The sequence below is a fragment of the Vicia villosa genome, linkage group LG3 (assembly GCF_029867415.1).
Source record: "Vicia villosa cultivar HV-30 ecotype Madison, WI linkage group LG3, Vvil1.0, whole genome shotgun sequence".
NCBI classification, from domain to species: domain Eukaryota; kingdom Viridiplantae; phylum Streptophyta; class Magnoliopsida; order Fabales; family Fabaceae; genus Vicia; species Vicia villosa.
Window position 1 is genome coordinate 53696857 of NC_081182.1, and position 11133 is coordinate 53707989.

Below are 11133 nucleotides of genomic sequence, written 5' to 3' on the forward strand. Positions count from 1 at the left end.
TAGAAATAATGGGAGACAATGGAGACTTATGGATGTGGATATTGGAGGCAAATTATGTTCGGCTATTGTTGCGTTAGGTGTTGTAGATGCGGAGGGGAGGACTAATCTTATTAATAGGATTGAGTATTTGGAGCCGGGGGGAGTAAAGAAAGGGGAAGTAAGGAAGGAGAATAAAGAAGGTGTTCAATGATTATTGGTTCCATGAATATTAGGGGGGGGGGGGGAGTGAATGCACTCAAAAGAAGGAGGATTAGTTCTTTGATAAAAAAATGTAATGCAGATGTATTTTTAATACAAGAAACTAAGGTAGTCAACATGGATGATAATTTGGCAAAGTCTTTTTGGTATTCTCCGAAGGTGGGATTTTCTTATTCCAATTCTTTAGGTAGGTCGGGAGGATTACTCATTTTATGGAATGATAAAGTGGAAGTCTTGAATAGCTTTAAAGGAAAGGGTTACTTGGGAATAAAAGCTTGTTGGGAGAATAAGTTTTATTATGTGGTAAATGTGTATTCGCCTTGTATGTTGAACAAAAAGATTGCGTTATGGAAGAAGTTGCTTGAGTTGAAGGAGACATTCAAGGATGGGGAATGGATTATGGGAGGGGACTTCAACGCGATTAAAAACATTAGAGAAAGGAAGGGGAGAGCGGTGTCCGTGAATAATAGAGAAGTGGAGCCTTTTGCGGAGTTTATTAACAAAAGTTCTTTGGTGGATATTCCTTGCAAAGGGAAAAAGTTCTCTTGGTATAGCGGGGACGGGAAATCGATGAGTAGAATCGACCGCTTTATCTTATCAAACGAAGTGGTGACTAGATGGGAGGTGATGGGATAATTCATTGGTGATAGGGATATTTCGGACCATGGTCCCATTTGGATTATGAAGGATCAAAGGAATTGGGGCCCAAAACCATTTAAATTCAACAATGAATGGTTTAGTTTCGATTCTTTTATCCCCTTTGTGGAAAACGAGTGGAAAAGCTTGAAGGTGGAAGGAAGAGGTGATTATGTTTTAAAAGAAAAACTAAGGCTCTTAAAAGATAAGTTAAGAAGTTGGAATAAGGATGTGTTTGGAAGAATTGAATTGGAGATGGAGGACAGAGCTTGCAAGTTGAATTTGGCCGATGACAAATTAGCCTCAGATGATTATATCAACTTTGAAAGCACAATTGAGTTTAGGAAGGAAGCGTGTAGTAAGTTGGATTAAGGAAGGAGACTTCAATAGCAGTTTTTTTCATAAGGTGATGAAACAAAGAAGAAGGAACAATCATTTAGGTCCGATTCTATCTACGGAAGGTTTGGCGGAGTCGGTTGAGGAGGTTAGGGAGAAGGTTTTCAAACATTTTGAGGAGAAATTTGTTGAAACGGAGGAAAGTAGACCAATTTTGGAGGGTATTCCGTTCAAATCTTTAAGTAAGGAAGAGGCGGAGGAATTGGAGAAACCTTTTCTTCAAAATGAGATTAAAGAGGCGGTGTGGGAATGTGGAGGAGATGAAAGTCCGGGGCCGAACGAGTATTCCTTTATTTTTATTAAAAGATGTTGGTCTTTCATTAAAGAAGATTTCTTCAATTTCTTCAACTATTTTTTTTGGAGGGAGTTCTTTATCAAAGGTAATTACCTAATCTTTTTTGACTTTAATTCCAAAGAAACATAATCCTTTGGGATTGGATGATTATAGACCCAGTTGCTTGGTGGGATGCATATATAAAGTGGCTTCTAAACTTTTGGCGGGGAGACTTAAAAAAGTGCTAAACTCTATCATTTCACCTTGTCAAACTGCTTTTGTTCCCGGTAGACAATTGCTTGATGGGGTGGTTGTTGCGAATGAGGTGGTTGATTATGTTAGGAAGGCGGGTAGTAAATGCACTCTTTTCAAAGTTTATTTTGAAAAGGCGTACGATAAGGTGAGTTGGAGTTTCTTAAAATTTATGCTTAAAGCAATGGGGTTTGGTAGGAGATGGATGAAGTGGATGGAATTATTGGTGTTTAAGAGCGATATGTCGGTGCTTGTGAATGGGAGTCCATCTAAAGAATTCAGTGTTTTTAGAGGGTTGAGACAAGGAGACCCCCTTTCTCCTTTTCTCTATGTTTTGGTGGCGGAAGCTCTTACGGGCTTGGTGAGAAAATCTATTGAGATAGGGGATTTCGAAAGCTTTGTTATTGAAGGTTCGTGTCGGGTGGACATCCTTCAATTTGCGGACGACACTTTATTAGTGGGGGATGGTAGTTGGAAGCATATTCGGGCGATTATGGCGGTTCTTAGGGCATTTGAACTTGTGTCGGGCCTTGGGATTAATTATCACAAGAGTAAATTGATAGGTATTAATTCTAGCTATCAATTCTTAGAAGCGGCGTCTCACTTTTTGTCGTGTAAGGTGGAGGATAACAAGTTTTTCTTTCTAGGCATCCTAATTGGTCACAATCCTAGGTTGGAAGCTACTTGGGATCCTTTCTTGAACAAGACGAAGGCTAGGTTGGAAGGTTGGACTAATCGTTTCTTGAATTTAGGTGGAAGGATTACTCTCTTGAAGTCGGTCCTTAGTTCTCTCTCCATTTTCACTATGTCTTTCTACAAAATGCCGTTGAAGGTGGTGAAGAAATTCAATTGTATGCAAAGTAAGTTTCTTTGGGGAGGATTGGAGGAGAAAAGAAATATCCATTGGGTTAGGTGGAAAGACTTATCGCTTCCCATGGAGAAAGGGGATTTAGGAGTAAAGGATATCACTTTGCTCAATATTTCTCTTCTTAACAAGTGGAGGTGGCGAATATTACAAGGTTGAAATTCGCTTTGGCTTAGTGTCTTGAAAGCCTGGTATGGTGACATATCGTCTTCTTTGTTGGTTGATGGGAAGGTTAGTAACACTCCCTCCTCTCATCTTGTTGTTTCTTCTTTTTCTTCTTCTTCTTTTTGGTGGAGAGATTTGGTTAAAATAAGGTCTTCTTTTCTTTTGGATCCTATGGTGGAAAATAGTAAATTTATTATTCACAACGGGTTCCATACGCCGTTTTCGGAAACTAATTGGTTGGAAGGGATTCCTTTGAAAGAGGAATTCCCGGAATTGTATTTAAACTCTAATTTGAAGGGTGTTTCGGTGGCGGGAATGGGGGGTGGTTTGAAGGTGTATGGTTTTGGGGTGATTTTGGTTTAAAGTTGGTGGGTAATTATTTAGAGGCAGATTTGATTAAGATGAAGAACCGGTTGGAATCTTTTAAAGGGTGGAAACACGGCAAGGATGCGGTCGTGTGGACCGAAGAAGCGTCGAAGGAATTTTCGGTAGCATCTTGTTATAATTTTTATTTGAATCTACATATTCCGTTTGGTCCGTCAAACAAACATGATGAAGTTTTTGGGCTATTGTGGAAAATGGAGGTGCCGTTTAAAATCAAGGCTTTTGGGTGGAGACTTTTTCTTGATAGGCTTCCAACGATTGATGGCTTGGTGTATAGAGGTATGACTATTTCCCTTGAAAATTCTAAGTGCGTTTTATGCGGTCTTGAATCGGAGAATAGGGATCATTTCTTTTTTGGTTGTTTGGTGGGTTAAAATATTTGGAATGAGATAGCATTTTGGGTTGGTAAAGGGGGTATTTTGGAAAATGAGTGTTTGCCGCATTTTATGGAGTGGCACTTGTTTTTCCGCTTTCTAAAGATTAAAGATAGTAAATTGGATGTGGTGTGGCTTGCCACCACTTGGTCTTTTTGGTTGCTAAGGAATGGTGTGCGTTTTCGGAAGGAAGCTTGGAGCATTAACAACACCGTGTGGAACATCAAGTTCTTGGTTTGGAAATGGTCTTTTTGTGGGAATATTACTCATCCCAATTATGCTTTTTACGAATTTAGCAAGGAGTCGTTTTTCTTCCTTTCGTAAGGGTAATTGATGTGTAATTTTTCTTTTTGTCGGGCTTTTTCGCGCTCCTTTGAAATCGGGTTGGAGAACCCTTAGTTCTCCGTTTAATATTATTTCTTAATTAAAAAAAAATACAAGAAAACATGTACTCTACATTAAAATACAAGTTAAGATTATAGAATACATGTGCTTTATATTAGTACTTGATATAATATACGAGGTTCAAATACAATAAAAACATGTTCTTTATATTAATATTGTATGTGCAAATGATGTATTTATCACATTCAGATTGTAGAATCTGAACCCAATAAGTTTGTTAAATTCTTATGGGGGTGTCTTTTTCAATTTAATTTATAGAATTCAAATGTGTAAAATAAGTTTGAATTATAGAATATGAACTGTTGTAACACATGAATTTTTTATGTGTGGTCTAGATCTCACGGACAATTTTTGTGGATTTCTTTATACATAAACTTGTATAAATTGATGTATTTCGTTCATTTTCATTAACAACACATAATAATGAACTTTTATTCATACCCAATGTACTCTAACCTTGTTGTAGTAGGAAAATCCAATTTGTTCAGGATCACTGTCAATGTTATACAAAATAATTTGAAGAACAACTTGTGTTGGTGCACAAGAATTAAAGATGATAACAAAGAGAATGAACAAAAGGAATAACGGCGCAAAAGAGATGAGAGAATAAAGTCGTATATTCTACTTGCGTTGTTAATAAATGATAGCTACTACAAGACTATTTATACCAAAGAAAAAATTGACACCTAAGCCCTAACAGACTAAACTTAGTGAACAAGTTTAAAGTACAAACAGTACAATACTACAAAATAATAAAGTACCCTTACTAGCTAAATAGCTAAGCTAACGGGACCCAAGAGGTAGAACTTCTGGTCAACAATATCTTCTGAGTAACCATCAGAAGATCAGCCCACATCAGAACTTCTGATGCTCATCTTCTGAATATGAATTACTCTTCAATACCATCCCTTAATTCATATTCTTCAATCAAAGCTGACAATGCCAATTCCATTCCTTAAGAGAATAAATTGATCCATCTTGATCGCCTTTGTCAGAACATCTGCCATCTGCTTCTGGGTGCTACAGTGCACAACTTCTAATGTTCCGTTCTGGACTTGGCTTCTCAAGAAATGATACTTAGTCTCAATATGCTTGCTTCTTCCGTGTAACACAGGATTCTTGGCAAGATTGATTGCAGACTTGTTATCAATCATCAGCTTCAGAGGCTTCTTCACTTTAATCTTCAGATCTTCTAATAAGTTCAGAAGCCACACAGCTTGATATGCAGCTACAGCGCCTACAATGTACTCAGCTTCACCTTCTTCACTGATGCGTCACCACCGTAACACCTGACCAGTATATCCCACGCCTCCTTTGACGTCATAGAATCAGCAATCTTCTCAAACACATTCACATCCACACACTGATGGATGAAGAACAACGCTTTCTGATCTTTCTTCCTTGTTTCTCTTTGCGCATCTTTTTGTTCTTTGCATCCGCTGCAGCCGGAACATATCCTTCAATGACAAGATCTAGAACATCTTGAGCACCAAATAATACACGCATTTGAATCATCCATCTATTCCAGTTTTTGCCATCAAGAACTGGAAGTTTGGTATTCAAGTTGCTTCCACTCATCTTTAAACTTGTGCAGAAAAAACATATTTCACTCACACAGTGTTTCCCAACCCATAAACAACCAAGAAAAATGTGATTCAACACAACTTTTTTTCCCTGAAACAAAATCAATCACACAGTCACACAAACTCACGTTCACTCGTGTTTCCCTGTGTTTGGAACCGGAGCTCTAGATACCAATTATTGGTGCACAAGAATTAAAGATGATAACAAAGAGAATGAACAAAAGGAATAACGACGCAAAAGAGATGAGAGAATAAAGTTGTATATTCTACTTGCGTTGTTAATAAATGATAGCTACTACAAGGCTATTTATACAAAAGAAAAAATTTCCACCTAAGCCCTAACAGACTAAACTTAGTGAACAAGTTTAAAGTACAAACAGTACAATACTACAAAATACTAAAGCACCCTTACTAACTAAATAGCTAAGCTAACGGGACCCAGAAGGTAGAACTTCTGGTCAATAATATCTTCTGAGTAACCATCAGAAGATCAGCCCACATCAAAACTTCTGATGCTCATCTTCTGAATATGAATTACTCTTCAATAACTTGGACCAACAAATGGTTCTGTCAACGGTGATGTTAGGACGCTAGATTGTAACTCTAACAAACTAAGAAAAAGCTAAGAGAAATAAAAGAGACAAGTAAAATAAACTAAGAAAATTAAAGACTTTTCATTTCATTTGATTGATACTCTAAAATGTGTCAAAGACACTACATATATAATGCTCCTAATGGATAAATAATTAAAAGCCCAAAAGCTATTAAAAGCCCATAAGCTATTAGGAATATTCTAGAAAATATAATAACATCTAATACATCAAAATACTAATAAAACTAATAATGAATTATTCTATTAAGTTCCCTATCATTACCAATCCCTTCAAAAACAACATTTTCCTCAAGGTTATAAAACTTTATTGCTGCATGACTTTCCTGGATCTCAATGCTTGATGTGATGAGATTTTCTTAATGTAGACACACCCAAAATTTGACCTGAACTCCAATGTTGAAAGTGGGCAAAAGAATTTGGAAAGTGTTTACAAATAGTTGTCTGCCTTGCCACCATTAGTATGTTTGAGTTTGTGCAAACAACAGCAAATTACGATCCTTGTGTAGTTGGTACATATGAACAAACACACAATGCAGTACGAAGGTGACGAGGATGGTGGGAAACCACGTCCCGCATTCAAATGCTATAGATTTTGCAGTGAAAATATTGTCACCTGTAATCATTTTGACATTCACATCAGCATGTTGGCAAGCTTCCACCGCGGTCTTCACCGCCGAACGACACAGATCCTTAATACCAACAAGTCTTAACAATGTTAAACCATTGTCTTTTACCACTATCTTACTGTTTTCTTCTTCATCTCCTAGCTCTTGAACTTCAACTTCTGCATACACGAAAGTGATACAACGAAGACTACTAGCTGCCATACCTTGAATAATGCTTTCAAATTTTGACATGGTTTCAATATCAAGATGTTTCACAATACCATAAGCATCATAGTATTTTGAACACATTCTTAGAACCATCTCTGCTACTCCTTTCCAATGTGCATTCATTTTGTTGTCAATATTTCTTCTCAACAAAACTCCACTTCTTTTCTTTTTTGAGTTGAAAGTCTCAACTTGAATAATAGAACTACTTTTTGTCAAATTTTCCATCCCCATATTCAATTCCAAAACAGCCCAAGATAATATTGCCTTTTTTGTTGGACTACCAGAAAACTCAAATTTTGAATCAGAGTCTGATTTAGATTCATGAACACCACCGGTTGTATTATGAGCAACTCTTTCTTTAATCAATTGAATAATAAATGGATCAACATTTAAATATGCATTCCTCCAAGCAACTGCAAGCAACTGCTCCCCTTGAGGAAGCTTGTAAACAGACATATCAGCAAGAATATCATTCCTCCAAACAAAAGGATGATGATGTTCGAGATTCGACAAAATCGAAAGGATCAACGGTTCAATGATATCAGATTCATTAATACGGAAAAGGAACCAAAGAGTAACACCAGGAATGAACTCGTTAGGCGATTGAAGATTGTTACGGAGATTATAACAAATGAGGATCATCTCTACTCTAAACATTTCACCGGTTTTAACATTCACAGTAGAATCCTGATCAGCCTTAGAGTAATCAAACTCTATAGCAGCAAAAACAGGACTCTCAAACAGTTGACGTAGGTTCGCCTCAGGTGGCGGAGGTACCGCCGTAGCAGCGGCGTCAATCAACAAGACAGTCTTAAGAAAAATCTCAAGCAAATGAGCCACAAAATTATCGAGACAATGCTTCAAATCAATCCAAAGATTAATGGAATGAAACTGGACACAAAATTTCCCAAAAATTGAATCAGTAGTACTAAGAATACCGATAATGGAAGTGTAATAGTTAACCTGAGATACGTTCTGGAGACTGGTGACGAGTTTAGGGAGAATCATAGGCCATGCTTTAGGGAAATCGTGTTTACCGATGATAGCTAGGGCTTCGCTAAGTTTTGATTGGATTTTAGGAGAAGCGGCGAGCATGAGAGGAACGAACAGGTCGTAGTCAACGGCGGTTTCGTGGAGGTGGAAGAGAGCTATGTAAGAAGATTCCTGAGCATCGCCGGACTCATCAGTTTCCTGAGCACATGTGATATCTGATTCGATGATAGGGAGAAGATTCTCATTGGAAAAGGATTGTTGACGGCGGAAGAGAGAGCGACGCGATGAACATCTGATGCCTTTCGAATCTTCGACAAATCCAAGGAATCATCGTCACCCGTCGACCGAAGTTCTTTCTCTAAATTGCGGTTGGAGGAGGAAGGGCTCCAATCGGATAAGAATCCACCTTCAACGAAAAGTGCTTCTCTAGCGACTGAACCTCCTTTGCGGAAATTAGGGTTTCCACTGCTGCTTTCGCTGTTGTTGTATCTTCCTCTGTCGCTCCCTCTTCTACTTCCACTGCCCATTTTCTTGCTTCGATTGAACAATCCCGGTTATGGTTTGTTATTGGAACGTGATTTGTTGTCAATCAATGGCGGTTTTGGGAATTTTTTCGACGATTTTTTGAAACAGGGGTGAGAAACTGAAAATTGTTTTTCAAAATCCCTTCTAACCCTACAAGGATTTGGATGCCTAAATTGTTGATGAGCAGGGTTGATTGATGAAATTTCTTGGTAGTGAAACTAATAGTTAGTTTTTGGATAGTGAAACTGATATTTAGTTTCTGGCAAGTGAAATTGTTGTGTGGCTTCTGGGTAATAACTATTCATATAGGTGGACTTGGTGAGTGTTTGTTGTTGAATGAATGGTTGGTGTGAAGATAAAAGTTGTTCTTGTGGGTCGTTGTGTGGTTCATGACCCCCATTTGGATAAACATATGAATATGAAGGATGTGTTATTGAATAAGAGGGATATGGGTTAGGTATATGTGGTGAGTATCCATGATTTGGATACAAACTTGGTGATGATGATCCAACATGAGTGTAACAAGGTATAAAAAGTTCCCTTGGAAAAGATGGTGCGGTATGGTGTCTATGGTGGAGTGGTATGGAAATGAAGGTGTATGATAAGAATAATCCATAGGAGGATTTGAGTACATGGATGAAAGCACCAATTGTTAGGAAGCTAGATTGTAACCCTAACAAACTAAGAAAAAGCTAAGAGAAATAAAAGAGACAAGTAAAATAAACTAAGGAAATTAAAGACTTTTCATTTCATTTGATCGATACTCTAAAATATGTCAAAGACACTGCATATATAATGCTCCTAATGGATAAATAACTAAAAGCCCAAAAGCTATTAAAAGCCCAAAAGTTATTAGAAATATTCTAAAAAATATAATAACATCTAATACATCAAAATACTAATAAAACTAATAATGAATTATTCTATTAAGTTCCCTATCCGGTGACCAATGGTTTATTAATCACTAGCAAAATAGCACCATGGATCCTCTCATTCCCTCCTTTTCTCTCCTTCACCAAAAGCAAGTGTAATTAAATTAATGGTGTGAGATATTGGATCGAACTCTAGTATTGTCGAAGGGTAGCTTCTTGGTTCGACAGTTCGACAGAGTTAAGCATGAAGTCGAAGGATTGTTCAAATGCTGGTGTCGAAGTGTGCATGCTGTAGTCGAAGATGGGTCTAGCATGCAGATGTCGAAGATGCTAGGGTTGTTAGCATGTTAAATTAGGTTTTAGTGCTTAAACCCTAATTTGTTAAGTTAGCTTGTTTATTAAGTTGGCTTGTGTAATGGGCCTTGCTGAAAAAGCCCATTAGTTAGTATGTTAGGTTTTATTATAAATAGCATACTAGTCTCTCATCATTGCTAAGCTGCAAATCCTAATTTAGGGTGAGAGAGGTTATTTGTTATTCTTGTAAACTTGTAATCTTGTTCTAAGAGAAAGTGAAAGAATAGCAGTTATAACCAATTCTTGTGTTCTTATTCTCTTCCCTAATTCCCTATTATACTTTGTTATTGGTATTCAATTCACAACAAATTGGTGCGGTGAGCGTGGAGAAGATGCCTTCAACAAAGTATGAGATTGAAAAGTTCACCGGAGTGAATGATTTCGGTCTGTGGCGCTTGAAGATGAAAGCCCTACTGGTTCAGCAGGGTTGTTTGGAAGCGTTGAAGGGAGAGGCAGCCATGAATGCTGCATTAACGGCAGCGGAGAAGACAACTATGATCGAGAAAGCACACAGCGCAATTCTGTTGAGCCTTGGTGATAAGGTTCTCCGGCAGGTATCAAAGGAGACGACGGCATCAGGGTTATGGGTGAAACTTGAAAGTTTGTATATGACCAAATCGCTGGTAAATCGACTCTACCTGAAGCAAGCTTTGTATTCATTCAAGATGATTGAAGACAAAGTATTGGCTGAGCAGTTGGATATGTTCAACAAGCTGATTCTTGATCTTGAAAATATTGATGTGAAGATCGATGATGAAGATCAAGCGCTGTTACTATTGTGTTCTTTGCCTCGATCACATGCTCACTTCAAAGAAACTCTCTTGTATGGAAGGGAGTCCCTGACGTTTGAAGAAGTTCAATCAGCCTTGTACTCTAAGGACTTGAATGAGCGAAAGGAGCATAAACCTTCGACTGTTGGCGAAGGTTTGGCCGTTAAAGGAAAACTCTTACGAAAGGATGGTAAGTTTGACAAGAAGAAAGGCAAAAGCCAGTCGAAGTCTTACGGTGGCGAAGCATCTGGCATTCGATGCTACCATTGTAAGAAGGAGGGTCACACAAGAAAGGTGTGCCCTGAACGCCTGAAATATCATGGAGGTAAGGATAATGGCAACGCTGCCATTGTTCAAGATGATTTCGAATCATCTGATGTTCTTGTGGTTTCAAGCAGTGACTCTAAGAAGGAGTGGATTATGGATTCAGGTTGCACTTGGCACATGACTCCAAACAAAGACTTGTTCGAGGAATTATGTGATCAAGATGGTGGATCAGTATTGCTGGGAAACAACAAGGCTTGCAAGATTGCAGGTGTTGGATCTGTGAGATTCAAGCTCCATGATGAGTCAATAAGGTTGTTGACTGAAGTCAGGTATGTTCCTGATTTGAAGAGGAATCTGCTTTCTCTTGGTGAATT

At 38.0% G+C, this 11133-nt stretch overlaps 1 protein-coding gene across 1 annotated transcript; it reads left to right on the plus strand.

Annotated features, from left to right (window-relative positions):
• The first annotated feature begins 315 nt into the window (after positions 1-315).
• Positions 316-1206, plus strand: LOC131658063 (uncharacterized). The gene is made up of 2 exons (XM_058927399.1): positions 316-746; positions 849-1206. Exons 1-2 carry the CDS (start codon positions 316-318, stop codon positions 1204-1206), a joined length of 789 nt encoding a protein of 262 aa, XP_058783382.1.
• Positions 1207-11133: the final 9927 nt, after the last annotated feature.

Bases quoted from the DNA above. Each gene is read 5' to 3' on its own strand.
- LOC131658063 (XM_058927399.1), top strand. From the start codon at position 316: ATGGATGATAATTTGGCAAAGTCTTTTTGGTATTCTCCGAAGGTGGGA. The intron at 747-848 runs GTATAGCGGGGA...CATTGGTGATAG, and splicing joins AAAGGGAAAAAGTTCTCTTG to GGATATTTCGGACCATGGTC.